General features: G+C 37.0%; 3 protein-coding genes across 8 annotated transcripts in view; 1 reads left to right on the top strand and 2 right to left on the bottom strand.

Moving 5' to 3' along the window:
- LOC126920360 (neuroligin-4, X-linked-like) overlaps window positions 1–11,377 on the top strand; it is a 222,763-nt gene extending 211,386 nt beyond the window's left edge. The window contains exons 8-12 of the mRNA XM_050730593.1: window positions 6,898–7,049; window positions 7,144–7,256; window positions 8,777–8,907; window positions 9,047–9,598; window positions 11,101–11,377. Coding sequence (XP_050586550.1) covers window positions 6,898–7,049; window positions 7,144–7,256; window positions 8,777–8,907; window positions 9,047–9,598; window positions 11,101–11,172 — 1,020 coding nt within the window. The 3' untranslated portion in view covers window positions 11,173–11,377. The remainder of the gene's footprint in view (window positions 1–6,897; window positions 7,050–7,143; window positions 7,257–8,776; window positions 8,908–9,046; window positions 9,599–11,100) is intronic.
- A 3,109-nt stretch (window positions 11,378–14,486) lies between these two features.
- On the bottom strand, window positions 14,487–23,235 carry LOC126920367 (ras-related protein Rab6). 2 transcript variants are annotated; one of them, XM_050730605.1, is made up of 6 exons: window positions 22,993–23,235; window positions 22,280–22,338; window positions 21,539–21,698; window positions 21,255–21,460; window positions 21,101–21,167; window positions 14,487–18,279 (listed from the first exon to the last, which is right to left on the bottom strand). In XM_050730605.1, the coding sequence occupies exons 1-6, from the start codon at window positions 23,060–23,062 to the stop codon at window positions 18,206–18,208; spliced, it is 636 nt and encodes a 211-aa protein (XP_050586562.1). In that variant the 5' UTR covers window positions 23,063–23,235; the 3' UTR covers window positions 14,487–18,205. The 2 variants fall into 2 exon arrangements, with proteins under 2 accessions (XP_050586562.1, XP_050586563.1); XM_050730606.1 differs by lacking the exon at window positions 14,487–18,279 and adding an exon at window positions 19,395–20,651.
- A 205-nt stretch (window positions 23,236–23,440) lies between these two features.
- The window catches only part of LOC126920113 (protein FAM8A1), a 34,667-nt gene continuing 32,041 nt past the window's right edge, over window positions 23,441–26,066 (bottom strand). For 2 of the 5 annotated variants that reach the window (XM_050730072.1, XM_050730073.1), the window contains exons 2-6: window positions 24,918–25,123; window positions 24,670–24,816; window positions 24,306–24,426; window positions 24,109–24,232; window positions 23,441–24,045 (exon numbers count right to left, since the gene is read on the bottom strand). In XM_050730072.1, the coding sequence (XP_050586029.1) occupies window positions 23,707–24,045; window positions 24,109–24,232; window positions 24,306–24,426; window positions 24,670–24,816; window positions 24,918–25,123 (937 nt within the window). In that variant the 3' untranslated portion in view covers window positions 23,441–23,706. Of the gene's footprint in view, window positions 24,046–24,108; window positions 24,233–24,305; window positions 24,427–24,669; window positions 24,817–24,917; window positions 25,163–25,734; window positions 25,776–25,902; window positions 26,038–26,066 lie in introns of those variants that run through there. The other 3 variants (XM_050730075.1, XM_050730074.1, XM_050730071.1) reach the window with 3 other exon arrangements.

Here is a 26,066-nt window from a genome sequence, read left to right as displayed (position 1 = left end):
AAAAGAGAAAAAAGAATTTCGAGAGAGCGAATCAACGAGAATTCGTGGTAACTTCCTGTAGAGTTGGCTGTATTTACGCGTCTACGATACCACGAGATGTACGTTTTCAACAAAACTGGGGACACAGAGGAAATTTTTCGCGCAGTCGTTCGCCAGTTTTCTGGTTATTTTCCGCCTAATTACTTTTCATTTCGTTGATAAAACGTCGCACCGAAGGATGGCACAGAGAATTTTCGACACCGCGCAACTAAATTTTTTGTTCCACTTCTATTCTACAAACTTAAAGAATACGCGATATAAATACAGCAAGCGAGCAACCCCAACGGGCAAAGTTTTTCCACCGTATACGCTTCCACGTTGCTTGATATAACGTTCGAAGAAAAATGTAGCAAGTGATGATAACAGGTGGAGAAAAAACGATAACAACGGTGGAAGAAGTTCTACCGCTGCGCGTTGGAACTACGGAAAACTTTGGATTTCGAAAAATGTTTCATTTCGACGTACAAAAATTGAAATAACTACGGTGTATACGAAGTGAAAATTTCAGATTTTATAACAATTACCTTTTCCCAGCTATTGAAATTAGAATTATTAGAAAGAGTATAATTTCACGAGTTTTCATAAAAACATGACCGCTATTCCATTCGAGATGAAAGGTTACCGTGGCTGAGTGAGCAAAGTGCTTGCCAGAAAATTGACCCGAGTTCGAAACCTCGTGGTTACTATCCTGATATTTTCTCGAAAATGTTCACGTCCTATAGTTTGTTGTACCTGAAACATCATTGAAATCGATACTTTAGAGAATTTTCCTATTCAGAAAAAATATTCTCACATTATTCTCTCTGTTCTGGAAAATCATAGAACATTAATAAGCTTACATAGAGAGGTATTCGATCGTTCTGCAAATCCTGACGCATTAGCTGTATCTGATTTCTGAAACTTGTATCCTTTCCACCGCCTGCGGCTGTAGGAAAGTGAGCGAAGAACAGTTTGAAACTGCGGCAGATGAATTTCCCGAGTGCGATTATATTATTACCGCATGCACGTGTACATTACGCGGTATATCTTGGACGCGTCGCTTCGCGCAGGAAGCGGATACGTGCGAAGGGAAATTGTAAAATTACGGGAGTGCAGCGACGCGCGAGATCGGTTGTGTGTCACGTTAGAACTCGGTGTTTCCGGTCGTAGTTTCGGTTCGCCGCGGATATACTCGGTTATCATCAACGCCGCCCGATAACGTTACCGATAATTTCCTGAACAATTACGGAGACGACAAGGGGAGGGGGCGACGGTGGTCGTTATTTAAATGGAATTGAAAAAGGAAACGGGCGCGGTTCGATATGGGCGACGTTAATTGCGGAGAAACCGTACAACGCCCGGTAATGAAATTAATTTCGAAGCGATGTCGCAGAATTTCGAAGAATACTGGAGTGGAACGATGGAGGGAATGACTTCCGGAAAAGCGGAGGAAAAGCTGGGTAACGGTGGGAAAATTACTTCGTCTAATATTATGATATAACGCGCATACGCTACGGTTGGAAAAAGCTTGATAAATATATGTAAATGCGTGAGTCCCGTAAATAAAGGCAGCGCGCAAGTAGAAAAAGTACGTATTGGTCGGACGAGCCAGTTCCGCACGAACTGACGAAAGGAAAAATTTGTAATATACGATACGAATAAGTGGATGCCGTTAAACGAAATTTCGAGACACGTGGTCCGTATATATAAATGTAATATAGAGATGCTTCACGTAGAATCGGCGGCAGAAAATCGAAATCCAATGGAAGGGTGTAGCCGTTATTTATAACGATAATCGAAATGACAGATCCCATGGCATCGCGGGATTTGTTCCGGTAAATGCGAAAGAGAACGAGGGAATTACAACCGAGAAAAGATTAATATTCAACGAACCCGCTTCAAAACCCGGATAGAATTCCAAGAATTGGTAAAACGAAGCGCTCATCGATCGGCTTGCGTGATATTATACATCCTCGTGGAACGTTCCATTAGCGAAGGTTTGATTAATCAAAATCAAGAAGCTCGTAAGACCTTACGAAATTGAAGTTGCAAATAAAATAGCTTTCCGAAACATTCAATTTATCTTTTCTATTCAAGCTAAACCTTTTCCAAAGCTACGACGATCCAAGGTTTTTTAAAAGTCTTGGGAACGGTTTCCCTTCAGCCGTTGCGAAAAATTTCTGTTACTCGTGTGTCGAGTTTGCAAAGTGAGGCTGTGTACGCGTCACCGTCAAAGTGGAACTGTGTAAAGACAGAGTGGCAACGGAATTTAGATTAAACTTCCGTTTGCCAATTACGCGTGTATACAGACAGCTTAAAGGGGCCCGGTAATTGAGGGGAAACATGCTGAAAAATTCTAAGGTCCGCGTTCGAAATACATACAAAGACTACGCGGTCTTATTAACGACAGCGTTACGGCGAGGAGGACGAGGATGTCGAAGAGAAGGATCGACTATCGGTACCTATTACTAGAAATATCGTTACCAGGACAAGTTAAATTTATATTTTATAATATTTGCCCTTTGGAACATCACATCAAACGGTCGAAGAAACGGAAGAAACGTCGAAAACTACTAAGTTTCGTAAAGGCTTCGAGCTATTTTAGATGGAGTACGTTGGGCCATCAAGGAGAACTTTGACGTTTTGCCTCTATGGAAAAATTATTCTATAAGACTAAAGAGTTTAAAAAAGGGAAGCAGAAAATTACGAATCGAGGTAGAGCAAAGGAATGAAAATCGAAAACGGTTGAGTGGACGTATTTAAAGTTCTTAAGAATTTGTCGATCATTTTCGCTCGAAATATTTTGCCGGGTCGTTGATGCTGGATTTCCTCAAAGGAGTTGCTTGAAGGATTGTTTTTAAAGATCGATCGATCGATCGTGAAAAGTTGGAAACTAGAGAAAAGAAGAAAAAGAGACAATTGATTATTAATGTTAAAATTGAACTCGTTAATAGATTTCCATAACGAATAATTAATAAATTCGACGCTGATACGTCGAACAATTTGCATTTATAATTCGCGATTCACCGAGTTATCGTCCGAGTAATCGGCGAAAATTGCGAAAACGGCAGGCAATGCTGCGCTTCGTCCGGCCATTGATTTTAGATTCGCCGACCAAACATCATTAAATATTTCACTCGCGAATATTAATAGAAATTAGAAGGATTTCGTTAACCTACGCTCAAACTGAAATTAACTTCCGCCAAGGAAACAAATTTTTACTTCGCAGAAACACTGCTGAAAGTTTCTGAATTTAAAGGAGACGGCGTTTCCACTGCCGAGAATTCGGTTACCTTGCAAAGTGAAACTTTCATCGGTGAAAATGTTTCAAAAATGAGGACGGAAACAGGTAGTGTAACAAGAACGATAAAGTTAATTATCGTAAGGAACAGCGGTGTAACGCGAGATGTACGTTAATCAGAAAAAAGTGAACAAACCCTTCGAGATTAGTCGGAATTTTAATTGAATTATAGCACATGTCGATGCAAACGTAATCCTTTTACTCGCATAAACACGATCTAACACTTTGGCAAAATTCGAATTTCCATCGTTAATTTCATCGTTGTTTTAGAACGTTGATGAATATCAGATTAGGTATACCACTATTCTAAATAAATTCAGGCGATATCAACTTTTAATTCGAATCTTTCTTATAAAAGAAATATACCAAAAGCGTTAAAATTGAGATTATAAAGATTTCTAAAGCTCGGCCGAATAAAGCTCCCAATAAAATCCTTTTATACGCGGACAAAAAGAGCCACCGAAACATTACAGAAAGCAAAAGCTTTATCAGGGGGACGATGATTCTTCGGAAATTGCTTTTACTCGAACGATCGCCGACCGTTAAGTGGAACAAACTTTTTACTATGAGATAAAAGAGCCGAAGAAGGAGAAAAAAGCACGCGAAACGTGCAAAACTGTCGCGTTATAAGGAGGAGGACATCAAAGGCAACTAGCAGCGTGGGTTTAAATTTAAATTTAGATCATCGATTGTGCACCGTTCAATCGTTTATGCAGTAACCACGCAGAAGAGCATTAACGCCTTCTGATATAATCGTATAAATTGTAGTAGCGAAAGAAACGTTTGCCTCTCTTCGTTTCACTCTGCGCTTCGTACCATAAATCAAATTTCCAGCATTTAAAATGAAGTTTATACGGAAATACGTGTGGGAAAACTGTGACCGTTAATCGCAAATAAAAACATGAAAAACCGTAGTTATCGTCTTTTTGTTCTTCGAAATAATGTCACGATATTCTGCACGTTCTGCTTTTGTCGTCACGTCGGAAGATTCGCCAGAAAATTGCAAATTCGGTAACGATGTCGATTGCAACCAGGGAAGAAGGGTAGCGGTATTCTCATGCAAAACGAGAAGATAGAGAACAGCGAATGAAAGGGTTAGCAAGAAATGCAGGCTGCGTATTAGGGGCTAGAGCATGGAAAATTTACAGAAGAACTAATACCATCGACGTAGCATGTAGAAAGAAAGTCTGGCATTCTGGAACCAGCGGAGAAGAAAGGAAAGGAATAAGCCGCATGGAAAAATGTCCATTATAAAAATTCCAGTCTTTCCTCATAGAAGACGCGAGAAACTATTCCCGGAAGCTACGGCCGAGTTCTCGAACAGACAATACAAACGCTTTCTGCCGTTCGTTTTCGTGGCAGCGCGCTCGTCGAGCGCAGCAGTGTCCAGCGTGGCAGAGAGTCGGACGTATCGATTACACCTGGACGAGGGAAGCAAAGAAAGGAACTGGACGAACGAAGGAGATTCCCTGACTATGCGAAAGGATAGGAGATTCGTGGAAACGGAAGCGAAGAGCGTGGATGAAGAGAAAGGGCAGCGGGTCAGAAAAGCTAAAGAATAAAATTCAATCCGGTAAAACTCGTTGAGGGAGGTAAACAATGGCGATTCGTAATTAAAACGGACGAAAAAATACAGAGTAGCGGCCGGTGATGAAAGCGACAGAGCAAATAGAGGCAGTCGGTGTTTCGGGGCATAATTAACGGGGCAGCCGACCCGTAAAAACACGGAAAGAAAAGGAATGTAAAATTGTATAATGACATAGGACGAGGTTACGAGGAAGAAGAATTTCCGGAAGGAGAAAAACAACATCATCGCGTAACTAACCTGATAATGACTCGTACTTAAAGATCGTGGAAAGGATAGAAAACTAGCGAGAAGGATAGAGGACATCGAAGAAGAGGCACACGATCCGATCTGTCTTTGCGAATTGTCAGATCGACGAAATCGTGTGCGTACTTGTTTGCCAAACTATTCGCTGAAAGATCTCAAGATCTTTTCGCTGTAAGGGCAAAAGTTCATCCAACAGTTTCACGGGAGTGACGGCGAAGTTACAGAGTTAGTCGAGCAGCTACTACGACGAGAAATTCCTTGATTGATATCCGTAATACGGTGGCAAAGTTTCGATCTTTGGAACCATTGGTACGCTCAGGAAGAATCTTTGATTGAATGTAGATTATAAAGATAGGTATCTACCATAGTTTGAAGGTGTTTGCCAACTCTTTTGTGCAAGAACGTAACGCGTAGAGCCGTTTCGTCAGAAAATTGAAAATAAGCTGAGGCAACGGATTCAGTGAAGTGCAACGAACTACATGATTTTCAAAAGGCAACAAAGTCTTACGCCGCGAATCGATAAGGAAAATATTAGGAAGGAAACGGAGGCGCTACAAAAGATGCAGAAGGTCTCCATTACTCCGGCAAGCTCAAAGGGAATTTTTTAACCTGGAAGTTTCGATCTCGACCAAACGAATCGTCTTTATTTCTTCTCTTTCGAACTTCTCGACCCAAAAATCCATTCGATCGAGAGAAAATCATCGCCGGGGATACAGAAAACACTCGCTGTTTCGTTCGTAAATTGAATATTCGACGTTGCTCGTAAGAGTAGACCGTTTAATACCTTTGACCGCATTAAAAACGCTTTATCGGCCAGACTTTGCAGAAATGATCGCGAATTTTTTTAAACAAACGCCGTATTTCACGTTTCTCCATATACTCGCGCGCTGCTGCTCCTATTTTCAACATGTTAGTAAATTTTCCGTCGCAGCCTCAAAGGAGAAAAGGATATTTATGCGGCAAACGACCTATGCAGAATTAAGTCTGGAAGCAGTGAAGGATTTATCGCGTGCACCATGTTTCTACTTTATGACGATAGTCTTGTTTCCGTGTGTTTTTCAACATGCCACCTCATATTCTCCGTTAGAGTAAAATTAAATGCATATTACATCTCGTATCTCTTTGTAACGTCTTGCAAAATACTCGTCTACTGATACTTTTTGTGTCAAAAAGTAACAAAATTTATCCAGTAAAAAGGCTATTTCTAATTATAAAATTGCGCGAATCTTATAAAATAGCAGCGAACAAAGTCGAAAACAATTTTCCAACGAACCATAGTCGATGGGTAAATAGAAGATTGCGAATTATCGATTTTTGTGGAAAACAAAGAGATGGAAAATAGGAGACGTCTCTTTTCCTCCGGAACGAATGATCGTTCAAAGGGGGAACGAAAGGTTTCCAAAGGGCAGCAATTGCTTTCTCCATGGTCAAGTCGAACAACTAAGAGGTCAGAGTAATCTCGAAACCGGGATAGTCGAGCACATATAATGGCGTGCTCATTCCGTTCTTTCCTCCTCTCAATAGCTAGAAAATCCTTTCTCCATTTAAAATACGGTCGACATCCCACGTCGTTAAAATGCCATCAATACTTTGGGACAGACTTGCATTGCGAGCGTGACTTGTTTATTCTATAAACCAAAAAAAGGAATCTTTAATTTTCCTTGGTCGATTCATGCCGAATTGTGGCAGGAGAACGATCTTTTTTTAAACAGAAAAAAAGGGGTTTTCACGAATATTTTATTCGCAGAGACCAGGCTGCATCCACGGCGAGGACCTACCATATTTTTTCGGAGCACCCTTGGTGGGTGGTTTATCCCATTGGCCCAAGAACTACACAAGGCCAGAGATCACCCTGTCCGAGAGCGTGATACTCTATCTGACGAACTTCGCACGCACCGGGTAAGTCGTGAAATAATAATTTCGCAGCACTAGCCCCGGCTATACCGATTGTCTAAACGAGAAATTAACGATCGTCCTGTGTATACGCTGACAGAAATCCGAACGAGGGAACACCGGACGTTGGACCGTTGAGACCCGAGAGAACAAAGTTGAAGAACATCGATTGGATCGCTTACGAAACGGTGCACAAGAAGTACCTGAGCATAGGTGAGGCTGAAATTGAGTTTGCCTAAACTTTTCAGTCGATCGTCAGTCGTAAAGTATTTCTAACAAAAGTAGAAGGGTTTTTATTTTAATTAGAAAAAGTTCCATTTAAGTTCCAGTACCATTTATACATGAGTGTAACCACGATTTCCAATACCACGAATCTGGTAGTTTGAATTTTCCATCGCGTTTAACCATCAAGGAGCCGAGTTATCGCGACAAGATGGTTCGAAATTGCGAGAAAATCCGCGTTGCACGAACCGGTGTTTCGGAAAGTGTTCGATTCCCACGGATTCTAATTCCCCTCGTAATCTCAGCACGCTAGAGTTTCCAATTAGCCTCAGTTTTCACAATTCTACGTCAGCACGAACCTCGAGACTTACGAGGCATTAATCGCTTAGAGACGGAGCAAAGGTTATTCGTTAAGGAGATTCTCGGAAAACTGAAACAAATGGAAAAAAACGTTTTGGAGTATGTTGTTCCCTGTATTCGAGGAAATCCCTGCGTCTCGTTTCGAGATGGAACCGAGAAACTATTATTTAATCCGATTATTCTGTGAAGCGTGTATAATGAACGTAATCTCGCAGGGCTGCCACGCATCTCGTACGTGTAACTAAGAGGATCAGAGAAAATTTATTTGCATAATTCTCGTCTTCATCGTGAAACGAGAAGAAGAGTTTGTCAGGAACGGACAGGACTCACTTTACTGTTTAACGTTCCTATCTTCGGATCGCGTTGCGACTTTGAAATAGAACGCCATTGTGAGAATGAACTCACCCCTCAACTGGCTCCGATTTGTACCGTTTCTTTGCTTCTGTCCATCGTTTTCGAAAAAAAAAAATAAATAAATAAAAAACGGCGGGAGATGAAAGGAACGTGAAATAAAAATGTAACTTCAAATACCAAGCTGCTCTTTATTGGATGTATGGAAAATTCGTTCCTTTGTTGGACTCTATTTTTGATCAAAATCAACTTGTAACATTTCATCGTGACTTTACGAAAGTCGACGAGAAGCTTCCGCGTGTCGCATTAGTCTTTGACTCTGATCTCTCTTGAACGCGTTCCACTAAAACGAGAGAGGCAAAAAGGGATAGAAAATCGTCAGGCCGAGCAGAACACATCGTTGGCGCAGGAAAATTCGCTCGGTAGGGCGCAGTCTGGCTCGAATAGTGCCATAGCGCAGACGCAAGTAGAAAAGCCGGCGCATAGTCAACCTAAGGGATTGATGTCTAACTCTCTCGTCCTATTGCCGTCGCCGAGTGCTGGAGCTTTGAGGCGTACTGACTAACGAAGCAGCCTTCTCTATGAGATTACCACGCGACAATAATTAATTACCCTGCTGTTAATATGGAAAGGTTCCGCTGAAAAGGCGGCTTTTTGAGGTTACCGCGCGAGTAGGTTGTACGCAGTTGCTCGCTCGTTTTCTCTAAAAAGTGACGTTCTCTTTCTCTGTCTGCGCTTACCAATAGCACCCCTTTCCTTCGCTTTCGTTGACCCCGCTGAGACTTTATCCATGCTTCCAGAGATCAAGTCGAAACTGAAGAACCACTACAGGGCGCACAGACTGTCGTTTTGGTTGAACCTTGTGCCTGACCTCCATAAGCCTGGCTCCGACGATATTCCTAGATCGCACCATCTGCTTGACACTGAACAGGTACGTTCAACTCTATTTCTAGTTGGACGTTGACCCTGAATAAATTTCTGCAAGTTTTTAAAAACAGATGAGCCTTCCTCTACTTTGAAGCAACCTCCAACTGTACACAGTATTTTCTATACATATTTATTTATTATAGGTGCCACCCAGGTTCATCCAGAGAATACCAACGACGACGCGGATAACTACGGTGGAGGTGACACTCGCGGAGAGGATGCAAAACGTCACGACAATGATACCAAGCGAGTTAGCCTTCGAAGATTCAACCATCCAACCGGAAGATGGGTTCGCGGCTTACTCCACCGCCCTCAGCGTAACCATAGCGATTGGCTGTAGCCTATTGATCCTTAATGTTCTAATTTTCGCGGGTGTATATTATCAGCGCGATAAGAGCAACCAACATAATTGCTCAAAAAAACGTCAGGAAAATGGACAAATGCCTAATAACATTTGCGGAGATCTGGACACAAAGAGTGTCGAAAGACACCATATTCAACATATTCCGCCACCAGAGTTTGCAGATTTGCAGAACAATAGTTGTCACGTACCGATGCCACCTCCACCGCCGAAAAACACAAAACCGGGAAAGCCAGGACAAAATCTTATCATCAGTCCTAATCAACTTCAACAGGAAAGTATGGCGATGACTGGCACCGGGACGCTGAAGAAGGGTCACAATCATCAGCAACAGGTAATGGATGAGCTGAGAGTCTGACTCCACGAGCACCTTGTGAATGTAGCCGAACAGCTACGAACGATTGATAGTCACGTAAAGTTTAATTTGCACCGTACGCTCGTGCATTTGAAAGCACAGAATGGAAAAGGACTGTTAGCGTTTTAAGGAAATGTTCTGAAACCTTGTCGTGAATCTGTTGACAGTTATGGAGAAACTGAAAAAGATAGGTGCATCGAATTTATTGCAATACTAGGTTTCTCCATGTACGAGATCTGTCAAATGATGTCAAAACGTCGATCATTTCTTTATAATTGACAGAAGTAATGTTAATTCACGACAATGCAAAGAACGAAGGTTCGACGGTGCTTGTTGCTAACAAACTTATCCAAATCCCTTCGATGAAGTCGCTCACGAACGTAAAATCTCGTGAGTCTGACTCCTTGTCCTTTTCTACTTACTCCGGTAAAACAAAGAGAAAGAAGAAAACCTTGCGACCAACTGCCGAAAAATCGTATAGTCTTCGATATATAATTAACGATGTCTAAGTAGAATCTTTGATCCTCGAGGAAACATTGCAACCGTTTCTCGACGATGGCTCAATCGTTCTCCCAGAAAGATTATTTCTCGAACGAACATCTTTTGTAACTCTTCACGGTCCAAAGAATTTTTTCTTCTTTCTGATCGAGGAATTGAACATTATCGAAGAATTCTGTCGAACAAAAACTAAAAGTATCTAATGAAAATCGCGAGGAGGTAAGCATTCTGTTTCTAAACAACGTTCACTTCGATATCAGGCAGAAAGAATGCACGTACGAGTCAAACTGGCTTATTTATACATCTATTCTTTCGACAAATGGTAGATTCTCGGCCAGATTTGCGATTCAGTGACTCGTGCGTTCGATTCTTTCTTCGTAGAATTAGAATTTCGAATAAGATCCATTTGCATCATCGACGACATTTCCAGCAGTCTATGAAATTTCCATTCTTTTCTTAAATTAAATTAGTTGAAGTACTTTCCACTGTGCCACGAGGGAAAGAAACAGAGCCTCGGAATCGATCGTTCGATTATCCACGCTCTGTCACTGCCACGGTGAACGAGCTCATCTGGTGAAATTCAAAAAGCTGGAAGTAGTGTCGATCGGCCTAGATGCTCAATAAAAAGTTACAAAACAAAAGGAACAAACAAACATAAAAAGAAACGGCCACCGATAACACGATGCAATTGAGATCTCGAATAGAACGGCGTCATAAGAGGGTTCTTTTTTTACAAACGTAAAAAACAGGAAGAAACGAGATCGTCTTATGATAGATGATTTATCGTCAAAACTATACAACAGCATACTGCCAAACAGTTGAAAGCGATACTTTTAACTTGGGATGCGAGTCAATACAAAGTGTCGATAATGCTACAATAGTGATCGCCTCAAAACGAAAAATCGTCGATCGTATGTACAGTCGCGATTCGAAAAAGAAAAATCGGGAAACGAGTAATTTTTGGTCCAATTTTTTTTTTTTAGATCGTGGCTACGTCAAACATTCTAACGAAGCGTGGACGTACTGTAAGAAAACAGAAAAGGTTTAGACTGTAAATAATAATTAATTTAACGTAGTGGTTTGTCAAGTCGTTTGTGGCAAGAATTTTGTGGTGTATGAAACGACGAAGAAACGAGGAAACCGATTGTAATTGCACTTGTGTCGAGTAACAAGATGGTGTGTCAGCGTAGAAGCACTGGACGTAATTTTAAATTTGTATATAATTGACATTACAATAAACTGTGTAAACAATTACAATTAGCTACGGTACACTTCATGTTTTCCTTTAACGAAATTATTTGCCTGCTATTAATTGCTACGGTAAATACGAGAAACCTTTTACTACGAACCCCAAAAAATCATTTATCTTCGCAAAAATGCATATCTGACGATTGATTAAAAACAGACACATAGAGAATAACAAATCGGAGCAATATTTATTGAAAAGCTATCCATAAGAGTGATCAGAAAAAAAAATAAATATTTAAAAAAAAAAAAATATTTCGATAGGGATGCACAGTCCATCAGTACTTCTATTTATGAAACGAAAATTCGAATAATGAAAGCGTTCATCGAAGGGACGATGAGGAATATTTGGACGAAAAGCTCTTTAAAAAATCCCTGTCGCGTAAACGAATAAATAAATGAAAAAGCATTTGCGCTGCACGCTAATGATCGATCTCGAATATCCATACAAAATTCTCAATCAATTAAACAAACACGAATCGACGAATTTTTCCCCCAATGAAAAATCACAGATACGCCAGAGTGGGGCCATTATCGAGTAACCTCAAAAACATTTTAATCTCGAACATTTTCATGAAATGAATCGGGCATGAACGACTCATAAATACAAATTTTTATTCGTTTGTTCGTTTCAAGCTCCACTAATTGAATTGTGTAGATTGGGATACATTTATAACAAGTTTGCGAAAATCTCGTAAGTTCGTTTCGAACCGTGACAAGGGCGTGCCTTTCGAAGGAACACGGTACAAAGAAAGATTGCCTTCGGTTTTCATTATCGCAACAGCAAACGAGCGCTGCACTGATCTTAGATATGCGATCTTGATCGTTCGTACTTCATTAAATATAAATTGCATAAACTGAATGTACTGATTAAGCGGAAACGAATTGATAAGTCTGCAAAGAGGATTAGTGTGAATTTTTCTCTTGTAAATAATCTTCCTATGCTTCGATGAAACACATTCATTCGGATTTCCATAGAATTTAAGTGCCTCTTTGCCAAGATTATTTTGGTATCAATTCATACTTTCAACTAAATTTATTAAACTGCATAATACAATAAATCTTCGTTGATTTCAATATTCCCATTAATTTAAATTAATATTTTTTTTATCTCTTTATCCTCATGAACTGTTCTCGAAATGATAAAGCTTTATCAACATAGATCCTACTAATTCGGGCGGCCGTTTCTATCGAAAACCAGCTTTTTATCCCAATCAACGTGGATTACGTAAATTTTATTATAGCCTTTTTTTCGACAAATGATTTTTATACAGTGATTCGCCGTTAAACTCGAAGCTCTCGCAATCCGAATTTTCATTCGGTTTGTACAATTCAATCTCTAACCGACTCTTGCCAACTTCCCATTTGAAATGCTCAAATTAATCAAGTTGCACTCCAGCAAATTAAAACGCATTTTTTTTCTCGACGTTTCTTATAACTTCGTTTTTAATTAGCGGCAATATTTGCCAGACTTACCCAATTATTCGCTCTCCACTCGACTCACCAACGCGTTCACGTTGGCGGAAAAAGTTCCTCGGCGAAACGAAAGGTTGTTCGCAGGCTTTGGCTAATTATACTCTTATTCTGATTGAAATTAAATTTGATGGGAAAAAACGAGAAACAAAAAAAAACGAAAGAGAGAGAGAGAGAGGAATTAAACAATAGGCGTTCGCTCCTCACATTTTTACAAAACTTTCCCGTTAGTTGCCCCTATTGAGTCGAAAGCTCATCAACTGCCTTCACTTTTATTCTCAATGTTCCGATTGTTGGAGAACTCTTTCACAAATCGAACCTCGAAACTTCTCAAGGAACTCAAACTCATCTTCGATATCGCCATTTCAATCCCTTCGACCGGATATACATCGTCACCGTATCCATGTTTATACCCTGCGAACAACCGAATGCGGGCTAACAAACATTCTCTTCGAAGTATACCGTGGCCTAACTACAAGTATCGCTGTAGTATTCGTTTACACTAGCGGTTCAATCAACCTACGGCATCATCGTAATTGCATTAAACAGGCTACCCAGTCTCCGGAAAGGTCTATCGTGATCCAGTGTGACGGATTACAGTCGAATGCGTTATGGATACGGAACGTCTGTTTTCGAGGAACTCCTAATCGGGCTGAGAAGATAACGCGAATATACTCTGATAGGATTGCTTGATTGCAGTGCTGTTACCTGTGATTAAATCACCTTGCTACGCTAATCGAATTACAGTGTCTCAGTCAACGTGAGTATGTCATTGATTTATTGCGTTCAATCCCGGAAACCGGATCGCTAGTGTGAACTTGGAAATCTTTCCACCTAATACGATAAAATGGAAAATAATCGGAGGAATCATCTCCTTAATTCGGATCGTTGATTTCTAACCAGCGTTACGCATTCGTTGCGTAAAGTCACATTCGGTCTTCGATTGTTAGGGTAAAATGATTGTGGCTTCGAAGGAACTATGAGTCGAGGAGGTTGAAATTAGTCAATAGAGAGTAGAACACATATTTTACTCATATCCAATCGAACACAAACGGGTGTATCGAATTCTTAAGCGAAGCGTGCTACAGTGTTTTATTCACAGAAGAAACATAATCTTCGGTACGACCGATTAAACTGTATAAAACAAACGCATCCTTCTTTATCGCAGTTCTCCTCTGATCTCCGTTCGTTGTAGCACGGACAAACGCGTAAATCGAAGAAACGACGACACGTGTCCCCTAATATTAAATACGATACAATCGGTGTGTTTGTACGTGTGTGTGTGTGTATGCAATTGCTACAGCTACGCGTAGCTTCGAAGCTAAATAAGAAATATCATGATTTACTACTCGTTATTTACGTACTTCGATATTGCGCTATAACAAATGAGGGAAACGATAAAAGATCCCGAACTTGTCCTCGGTATCCATTTCTTTCGCCTCTTCAACGAATCCAATCGCGATAGTTATAATAATGTAATATGCGTACATTGCTTATAGATGACGTGAGCCATAAATGCACTTTTAGTCTTCCGGTCTGATCGGGATGTTCAGGCGCGTATGTAGAACGATGCAGGTACAAACGCGAAGGAGCTTGTTGTCGGTCGTCGATCAATTTCCCTTACATCGATCTCGAATGAATCAAGAATCTCTGGTGTTTATTTTCAATTATATTTCTGCAAGATCTCGTTTTATCACGTTAAACAAAAGCGTACATTAGTTTCTATTTTATATTAAATATGTCGGAGAAACTTAAAGCCTTGAAACATTTAACCCTTCGAGTCTCGGATTTTCATTTCCTTTCGAACGAAGAATAATAGGAATCAAGGAAACATTCTACTATAAGTACCAAATTATCATATAGAGACAGAAAATCTAATATACAGAAAGGACATTCCCACAAATTTCATTTCGCTTCCTACGTCGAAGACTATATTACGAATTCATAATGTTGGATTCATAATGTTTTACAAAAAGATCCATCACAAGAATTCTACAGCCTCGATGACTGGAAGGGTTAACTTTACAATTAATGAATATCGCACCCTACTGCTACGTTAAGATTGACAATTTAATTGCAAAAAGACGATACAGCGAATACCTCTATTTAACTAAGAAACATCGGCTACAATAACATTACCACATAACGCGGCTGCCTTGCAAATTACATTCACAAGAATCCTCCGAAACGCTACAAATCATTATTACTACTAGATTATCAAATCTCCGTTAACCCTTTCGCTACGAAGAGCAACCACGTTACAAAACCGAATGTTTCCTTTCTCATACTAATATTATTTAAAATAATACAACGTAATTCCGTGTGTCTAAAGGAACGAATATATTTACTCAAGACCCTACAAACGAATATTTAGGACTATCTCTTAAATAAAATGCAAGCTTGATAAAAGAAAATATAAGATCTTATGAAATCTGGATACCTTTTTCGTCTTACTAAATAATTCTAATAAACGTATTCCATCCCTTACACAAACATTTGTCAATACTTTCATAGATGTGTTTCACGCAATCACCAATTATCGTAATTGTCAAATCACGCTTGAGTGACTCGATACAATAACGTAACGCTTCGACGAAATTCGTGACAATATTTTTTATTTAATCGGCAATACTCTCGTGGCGAAAGGATGGAACCGTAACCGAAAAGATCTCACTGTGCCCCAACGAAACAAGCACCGTGGATTTTTGAACGATCCATCGATCGCGTTCTTTCCAATGATAGATCGTTCCGACTAGATCGACGTATCTCTACATTCGTTCGCTTCGCCAGCGTGGAGGAGACAATCGCTGCAGCCGCGTGGAGATCGAGAGGACTTCCTTTAGTTACATCGGAAGTGCGCCCCTGACGAGCGTTGACGCGTCCTCTTTCTCCTTAGGCATGAACATCGCGAACTAGGCGATAAAGATTAAAACGAGTATAGCAAAGTTATTCCCCTCGTACGGAAATGTCTAAGGGAATCTACCCTACGTCGAGCTACGGCCGTATTTTCGGTCGAGGAGTCTGCAGCCGAGTGTCTTCTCCGCGGAACACGAGGCCGAATGAAAGAAAAATATACGCTCGGCATGCACCAACAAGAAGTCAAATGGTACGAGTCCTTTCCCCAACCGACATTTTTAGGCGCTTTTTAGATTATTCCATATCCATAGCTTACAGTACATTCTTCAACGAGAATATGTTTTTCCCGAATAGAAAGTATCGAACGTAATAAAGTATCTTCGACCTCTCCAAGACGTAAACTTTCTTTGGGATTCGTACCACAGAACTTCTGGATGTTCGTACGCTGCAATACAAGACGGTGCGAATCAACGCTACACGACACGTTATTACACAAGGGGCTGCGCTAGAGAGACAGTTTAACGTTGAGAAGAAACGGTGCTAGTGCACGTAGAGCTCGCGATAAGCACGGCGGATTAATGAATTACATATCACTTAATTTCTGTTCCATCTTTCGTTCCTTTTTCCATCGTTTTCTTCGAATAGAAGCCTTATCACATCAATGTTCAACGACGACGCCAGAGGAAACTACGCTCGTTCGCGACTTCAGTCACGTGGCAAGCGGAATTTTCTCATCCTTGCATTTTCTCCACAGATGCGTCTACCGTTTCGTTTTTTCTAAATTCTAATTAGCAGATGTAAAATTGGCCCACTTCCTTCATGGCACACTCGATTATCGCTGACAGAACGCTGAATGTCGCGCTCGAACCAATTTACCCGCGAATTTTCCGAGTTCAGCCGCTTCATTAACGAGGCTGTCGCAACATCTTTTCCTCCAAAGCGCTTCATGTTATGCCTGGCACAATACAGTATTAGTATTATAGCTCGAGTATATTTCGTTTCGTTTTATTCGATTCTGATTAAACAACGGCGTGCTCAAAAGCGTTCAGTCTCCTCGATAAAACACGAGCAATTTCGTCGCTCGACGCTCGTCACACGTCGTGACACACGAGACAGGTTCATGAATTGATGCACAGTGCACACACTTTTTTTCATACTGATTTCTACGTTTTAGTTATTTATGCACTTATTTGTGCATGTGTGTTTGTGTGTATCTCGTTAGAAAGAAGACGCAACTCTAATTTTCCTTTCAAACTGAAATACCGATTCTCTTTCATCTATGATCTTTCATGTAACCTGCTGAAACAGTCAACAAATTTCATTGGTTCAAAAGATAACATACTGAATGACAAAAATTGAATAGTTACACAAGTTAATAATTATATAAAATGGCGAGTGAACGATTGAACACATTTCATCCTTTTCGCAAATTATTCTCTTCAACGTGCGTCTTCTTTCTCAATTTATGAACGGATCGCATATCGAGTCGCTCGCTTATTTATCAAGAAATATTGAAAAATGTCTATAAAGATGGTTAATTATGATTACAATATTATAAACCTTGAACAATCCACCATCGAACAAACTTGCCAATAACATGTTCTACGTGTGAGTAATAATTTTCGCAAATGATCCAGAAACCAGACCGTTCGATCATTTGATTTCCTCGACTATCTTGTAAACTAATAAAACGTTTTACTTTCAGTCGTTTTCGTTAAGGTCTAGAATACCTCTGTCTAAAAGACTCTCGTCTAAGCTTCTCGGTGTCTTGTGCGTGTTGAGTAGATTTTACCTCGAAAATCGCGATCCAAGGAAACGATGATAGGATGAGCAAAGAACGTTGTTCGGAAGAAATTGGTGGCATCTCGACTTCTCGAGTCGGCTAAGCTCGACGAAATTTTATGGAAAAGTAAAAATAGTAATGTCGATGTACTTTTTATTTATTAAACGATTCGCAACATCAAGAATCGTGATATGTACAATCTCACAGAAAAGCTGTTTGCATATTGCTTCGATCGCTTAACTACGCATTGAATGATATTCCAACGAGCATGGAAGAGCCATCCTATCATCGTGATGTAGCTATTACATCGGTCATTCGTGTGATGGAATTTTTTATTTCTTTTCTGAACGACGTCTATTTGCGGTTCACACCGTAATGTGTAAAGAAGATCGCTAGTTCTCGTCGAAGAGTGTCTGGCGGGTACAACAACATAACAACGTGCACTATAACCGTACGAAGCTGTTCTCGGAGTAATATGAATCATAGCAAAACGCTCAGTTAATCACGCTATAGTTAAACGACTTAAATGAGACTGATTGGGGCAGAAGTAGTCGGTAGTAAGAACGGTGTCAATGAAACGTTTTGTGCCTTCGTCGCGCGTTAACTTATGGGCCACGATGTAGACATCAGAAGAAGCCAGCATCTTGTTAATAGTACGTGATGATTTTTGGTTCGTATCAGAATGTCTCAAGGAGTTAGCATTATTAGCTGCACATTGATAAACCACCTCCCTAGCAAATGCAGCCGCTCTCTCCCTCCGATTCGGAGCCGTTCTGCATCGGTGATTGATTCTGCAAATCGACAGCTGCTTTCGTGTGTTAAGGCGTTATCACAGTAACCATTCGATTGCCATTAATATTCAGCTATTAATTCATTTAAAAAAAAAAAAGGGTCAGCATGTCGATCAATTTTCGTATCAATCTTACAAATTCGTGTAAATTCTAAGAAACTGCTAAACCCTAAAAAAGATCGTATTAATAGATTTGAACGATTCCTTGTGTTTAGGCAGTATGCTGAGTTATTATATTATATCAGATTTTAGAAGTTTTACAAAGAATTTCTCAAGTGTCTATACGATTTTTGACTCTGGATATCGATCGAAAATTTAGTCCCATTGAAGTTTGAGTCAGTAAATGTGTATTTTTTTTTCGAAAGCTAGGATAGATGGTATTCAAAAAGCATATAAAATTTAAGTAATTTAAAAACGGGACGGAGCATTCCCTAACATTAATAACCGTGAAATTTTACAGCCACAAAGCACCTTAATTAGAAATTATACAATGAGTGCTATCTCTCACATCCTCACGATATGATACAAAGCATTGTATATATAGGAAAAATAGAGGCAAAGTGAAATATTCTGTATATGCCAATAACTAATTGTTCAAGTACGTCATAAATTATGACCAGCTATTATCACTTGTCAGCCCGACTGTTCATTGAGTACATTAATCATAGTCGTTATCGGAGTTTTTAACGTTTTATAAACAAAATAATCATTTTTCTAGCCAGATAAGCAAGTAATTATCAGTATTTTAGGTTATTGTTCAAATTATGTGAAAGTATATTTAGCTAGCTTCATTTTCTTTCTACGAAGCTGATAGCGGAGCAGAGTAAAAACTATAGAAAATACTACAAAGGCGACAGACCTTTTATATTAGAGATCTTATAAGACAAAAGATTTATAATGCAATATAAAATAAAATAGAACTGCTTCTGTTATTTGTGTGGTTTTTGTATCATTAAACTTTAAGTGTTTCACTTTGTCCCTATTTTTCCTATATGTATATAAACCCTAATTAAAATATTATACAGCTAAAAATGAGACTTATACAATGATTACGAAATAAGGAAATATGTATAACGAGGAAAAATGGCAAGAACAAATTATGGTTCATAAAAAAATCAATATAAAAAAAATAATAATGCTATTAGATGTTTTTATATAAATAAAATATTACAATAATTATTAACAAAAATATCATAGTATTAGGTATAATAGCATTCTGTCTATCCATATCCCAAATTTTAAGTTAATATATACAAATTCAATTTTGTCAAAGCTTCTGAAAATGATTTGATCTATCTAAATTTCTTTCTTTCCTTTTTTTTTTTTTTTTGTTTTTGTATGAGTACATATAAATGAAATATTCAGTTCCAAGTATATATAAATAATACTTCAATAGGAAATGCAACATATTAATTTATGCAGTGATTGTTCTAAATCGAGGAAAACCATTATACATGAGCAATGTTTTCTTAAAATATTTATAAAAAATGAGATATCGTTAACTACTAATTTTGCATCGTTGAAATTATTTTTCTCCTTATGTTCATTCACAGTACGCTCGCAGGTACATATTATACGAGTTGCCTTTTATACTAAATCGGTCCACATTTCAATCCAGTGCATCCATAAATATATAAGATTTTTATTGCTCGCGTTTGCAACCAGTTCAAATCGATAACGAATTGTAGTTGACTATTACTTTGACTGCATTTACGCAATACGTAATTACATGATTTCAACATTAGTTTATCGCGTATTGCAACTTATATATACATGATGATAAATACATATGTAGTATATATATAAGTGCACCATATATCATGCAATTGCAGCACTGATCATGCATACGACTAGTATTTCATTCAAATTCTTTTTTATCAGAATGCAAAATATAAAAAAAATTTAATTACTTAAAATTACAAATATTCGTAACAAACAAAATATCTGTCATAAAAATTATTTGTCGATTAAGAAAATGTTCGAAGCACTATCTAGGATGACGATTATTAACTACCGACACGTCAAAAAAGCAAGCGGCTCTGATGAAGTACAAGAGTTTAAATGAATTAAATTATGTTGATAATGTACTAGTACACACAAACACGTTATTGTGTAAAAGCAGTCTGCTTTAAGCTACCGTGAGATATTTATATTTTTTCACGAAAAAAACCATTATAGCTCCTCAGTACAGTACTACTCCTTTTCACATTATAAACTGTGGAAAGGGTACAGACTGAATATCACTGTCCTAGCATTGAAAGTTTAATTTATAAATTAACTTATATCAGTGTGTTGTCTACCATTAGGCTGATCGGTGGTTTAACATGCACAACTGCTCTCCGATGCTTTCAGTTCAATTGGTGTGTCCTTCAGAACTACTTCTTGCACTACAGGTTTAGCAACACATTAAGGAAAACACAAAAAGATAACGGAAAAAACTGAAACTGTTAATAATGTTAAAAAATAATGTTAAAAGTAATGGATTCAAAACGATTCTTAGAAAATTAATAATGGTTATGAAAAATTTAAAAGTATATAACATACATATTTAATTATTCTAGAAAATTGATAAAATATTACTGTAAAATATATCTGAAATTTAAATAATCAATGAAGTTTCTATAAAATATATTGAAAGATTACTTTGATAGACTGAAGTCAAGTAATCTTGAAAATAAATGATATTCAAACCATGTAACAAATAAAAACCGAATAAAGATTGAGGATGTAGGACATATTTCTTAGTGCTATATTTGAAGAAAGAAAAATCCCTGAAATATGATTATGTATATGTACCATGCAGATGTGCACATTACGTATCTTACATAAAGGATACTGTCTTCGGGAGGCTTATTTTCAGTGGAATCCATGCCTGGTAAAGCTGCTGCTACTCTTCTAAAGAGCTGGTCAATGAATAGAATAGAATTAATATATTACAATTTTAATTAATATAGCAAAGAATAAATGTTTATTAAGCAATAGAAACTTACCTGTTTCACATTATATCCAGCTTTAGCACTAGTTTCAATAAACATCACATTTAACTCTTTAGCTTTTCGTTCACCTTCTTCCATTGAAACTTGTCTTTTATCACCCAAATCTGTTTTATTACCCACTAACATAATAATTACATCACTTCCTCTTTCAGTCCGTACATCATCAATCCATTTTGATGTTTGATGAAATGAGTTTGCATCTGTATATATAGTTCACTTGAGCTCATGATATAACATGACATAGCCTACACTTTATCTCTATTTCAAATTAAACTTACTAGTAATATCATACACCACCACTGCAACAGTAGAATCTCTGATATAACTAGGTATCAAAGATCTAAACCGTTCTTGGCCTGCAGTATCCCATAGCTGTAATCTTACAGTTCTATCCTCCAGATACATAGTTTTGCTTAAAAAATCTATACCTATTGTAGCCTGTAATAAATAGTATAGTATTTTATTGTAACTTTCCATATAAAATCATTTCATTATACCTAAAATATTTTAATTAAAACTACCATATTGAAATTTCATATTTTAATAAATTCACAAAATAGAAGTAATAATAGTTGATGATAATCTTATGATATTCCTGCATTTTATTTCTTTAATGACATCTATTACAAAAAATCAATGTCTTGGTTCCCCCTTGGTTTCTCCTTATTGATGATTGATACTGTCCATTTTATACAACAAAAGTGTAAGACATATAAAAATCATAACTACAATAAAATGAAAGATAAAGATATAGATGAAAGTACAAATTTATAACATTCTCATAAGATCATTGGAAAATATGCCAATGAGATATGGATAATCTCAGAAATTTGGATTGTAGGTTGTGTGGTAAAAGAGAAAATTAAAGAACTGTTATATTTAAATATTTATAAGATAACATATTAATCTATGTCACTAAAGCAATCAATTTGTTATTTGGTATTTATTTAAGACTATATGTAAATTTTATGACATATGCATATATATATATGTATATCACAAAACCAATAGTTTCATACCTGATACGTGTTGTCAAAGCTGTCATACATAAACCGTGTGATAAGAGAAGTTTTTCCAACTGCAACATCAAATCACACGATTAATGGACAAAATGTACTATTATACGTTTAAAAAATCAAAATACAAAATATAATATAGTTGTACAGAATGTAGTTCAGAAACATTCATGATAATGAATTATTATTATAAATTTAAATCATATTGTAGCCATTTCTAAAAATATATAATTCATAATAAAATTACTATCTTCCCTTGGATAAAATATAAATTATTGAAATTTATTCACTGTGATTAGATTTTACAATATTGCGGTATATCGATATAGTCTGCAATCGTTTAAAATGAAACAAATATATGAAACAGCGATACGAGATTAAGTGCATAAATAATGAATTTTAATGGTTAATAGACATTTTTTATGAAAATCATGGGATTGTACAACTACGTAGATATAAAATTATAGGTATTGTTAAGACTAAATGCAATTTTAGGATGGTGATAACAAGAACGACGCCAAATTCGATCGCAACGATAAAGTTGCACAGTGACCAGAAATATTGATCTATAACCTAGAACGGTCATCATTGGAACTGATACATACGACAGAAAATATGGTATTTGATACACGAGAAATCATCAGCAAGATAAAACGGACATGTACATCAACAATATTGATCCAAAATCAACGGAAGTAGATTTAGAAAATACATACCGCTCTGTTCACCGAGAAAGACAAGTTTAAATTTACGCAACGGGTTTCCAAAATCACCCGAAGACGACATTTTCTTCGTATATTAGAACTACTACGCGGTGGATTATAAGTACTAAGCACACGTGAATAACTTAATTGATGCAACGAGTCATTAATTTTCACGAGAAATCATCTAACTTGACAGGTCGCAAAGCCACTCCTTCCTTCACTTGTAGGGTAGCCACGTTTAACTGGGAAGTGACGTCATTGGTTAGTTGTTAGTCTTATTAGTTTCTAATCTTATTCCTCTAGATGGCGCTAAAAAATTTAAAATACATCGAAAAAATTGTTTTTCTGTTACTGAAGATTTCCACAAAAATGTTTCTATAATAATTTCGCAAATGTTATAAAAACAATATGTTAAAAAATTATTAATGGCATATGTGTGGGGATTCAAAAAGCTTGAAAATAAATTACAAAATGTTTTATTAGTAACTGTGTTAGATAAAATCTGTACAATCTCAATGGTATAAGTCTCAAGATAATTAAGTTTTGTTTTTCAAATAATTGGTAAATTTATATTATCCAAAAATTGTAAGATTTCCCGTAATACATCTAGAAAAATACTTCGTAGTATTGCGATAATCGATTTGTTTAGTTGAACGATTATATACATATTAGATACGCTTGTGCACACACGATATATACAATGTAGGTATAATTTTTTTGATCTTTTTATTGTTGATGAAGTCTATTATTATTTAAGTTCCTATGAGGATCTTCAACCACAATGGAATTACAAAGTAGGTCATAAACAGTTCTGTTAAACCTGAAGAAAAATAAGGCAAAGCATATAGGGAATAAAAATGCTAAGATAATATTCTTCACAACTGATCTTCCAAGTGCTAGTGGTAAACCTAAATCTATTCCTGGTGAAACAAGTACAATGTCAGGATCATCAGGTCTATCAACAGGTGTAACACTACGGCATTGAACTACCTTTAATCCCATCATGAATTTTCCAGGTGTTGCACCACCAATACGACCATTTACACCATGTTGAAGCCAAAATGCCTAAAAAAATGTTTTCATTAAGCATTCATTACTTGTATTATTTTCTATCAATAATATACATACCTCAAAAATGCACACTATTACACGATGAATTATTTCTAGTATTAATATGCCATATGTCATTTCCAAAGCCATTTTATAATCAATTCTCAAGTTTGCTCGTACCAAGTCTAGATCATCTATATCTCTAAAATAAGATAAGATGATGGCAAGTCAAAGAAAGATGAAACTATAAAGAGAAAAAGATTAATCATACATACATGAAATCAAAAACATCAATAGCAATGAAAGTAATGGAAAACTTCAAAAGAAACAACATTATTGTATCTATAAATTCTGCTGCAAATCTCTTCCATATTGGAGGTATACGGTATTCAAATCCTGAAAAAATCGTTTTCTTAAATCTTAATGGAGAAGATAATCATGACATTAGATGATACAGATGAAAATGTATGTTTCAAAAATACTGCATTATGCGTAGCTATTTAAAGACACATAAAGCAGCCAAACATTTTGAAAACAATTATACAAAATGCAGTACTTTTGTAATAAAAGCACATATAGTACTAGCTGAACCTCTGTTGGAATGTGATGGACACAGGAGATATCGTTATGACCTTCTACCTTCAGCTCCAGGAGGCTGGAACGGAGGTCCTACATAATCTTGCGGCCTTCTTTGTCTGAGTGGATCATTTTCCTGGCCATTCGTGTCAACAATTAACCTATGTGTATTTGCTACATTTGATACTTGTGATGAGAATGATGGTACACCTATAATTATTCTATTTTATAGAATAATTTTGTTACATTGAGAATTCATAGTAACTTGTAATTACATGCTTCATGAGATGACAGCAATGTGACAATCTTACCAGATGAAGGATTTATTATTTGTCCAGACATTAAATAATATGGAAACATTGCAGCCATGCTTTGCCAAGCATAGGCTTCATGTAACCATTTTTCTAATTTTTTAAAATATTCCGAACGTTCTTCAGCAGCTATCATTCGTAGTTGGTCTTTATTTTCGCTGGATTTATCTTCTTTTGTATCTTCATTTTTGTCATCTGCCATATTGCTGTTTCGTAAAAACGTATCAAATAGAAATATTATCAACCTGCTCGAAGGAATAGTTTTGTTTTAAGATTATATAGTATGGTCCAAGTCGATTTGTTTAAAATAACAAATAATAATGCTCGGTAATTATCAGTAAGAATAATTTATATTCACACGAAATATTAATTTTCGCACGCAAAATAGCAGACTAAAAAAAGTGAAAAGTCAGTCCACAACATTAACAATAAATAGGTGAAACAATCATACGCCTACTTTACACGTAATTCTTGCTCTTTACATTGGAGAATGATAGTCTCGAATAAAATTTTGCGTATTTGCTTAAAGCTGACGTGTATAATAACAAATAGATGATCATTGATTTTTTAAAAATTCACTAGTAATGTCATAAAAATATTATCGTAACAATATTACATGATCCTTAACGTATTTTCTTCTTAAATTTAATGCTCAAAGAATCGTTAAAAAATTTTTATTGACAAACATTTATCTCGTCCAATTGAATTCATCAACAACATACAACTAAATAAAAATGCAAGTCGTATAAATGCTACTATAAGATGCTTTGTATACGAATCAAAATGAAAGATTATTATAAATACGTAAAACGCATACAATTGTGACCTATTAAAACATTTCATTTATAAAAATGCATCTTTAAAGAAACAACTGAACTGAAGAAGTTACAAATCGAGCATAACCTATGTAAGAGAATCCTAATACTTTCATTCGATGAATATAAATTATACAGAAAATTCGTATAGAAAAAGATAATATGAACACCTTGATCACGGGAAGCTGGAGAGACGAAACGTAGGAAATGAAAAGTACCGAATAGAAATAAAAAGTTACTACTCGCTAGCAGAACTGAAAATTGCGAGAACTAAAAACTCTAGTATGCTTCTCAAACCAGGTGGCAGTGTGCGGTAGTTCGCATTGCGGCGCTA

Source organism: Bombus affinis, chromosome 9 (genome assembly GCF_024516045.1).
Source record: "Bombus affinis isolate iyBomAffi1 chromosome 9, iyBomAffi1.2, whole genome shotgun sequence".
NCBI classification, from domain to species: Eukaryota; Metazoa; Arthropoda; class Insecta; order Hymenoptera; family Apidae; genus Bombus; species Bombus affinis.
Note: the sequence above shows the minus strand (reverse complement) of the source record. Positions and strands in the feature narration are given on the sequence as shown.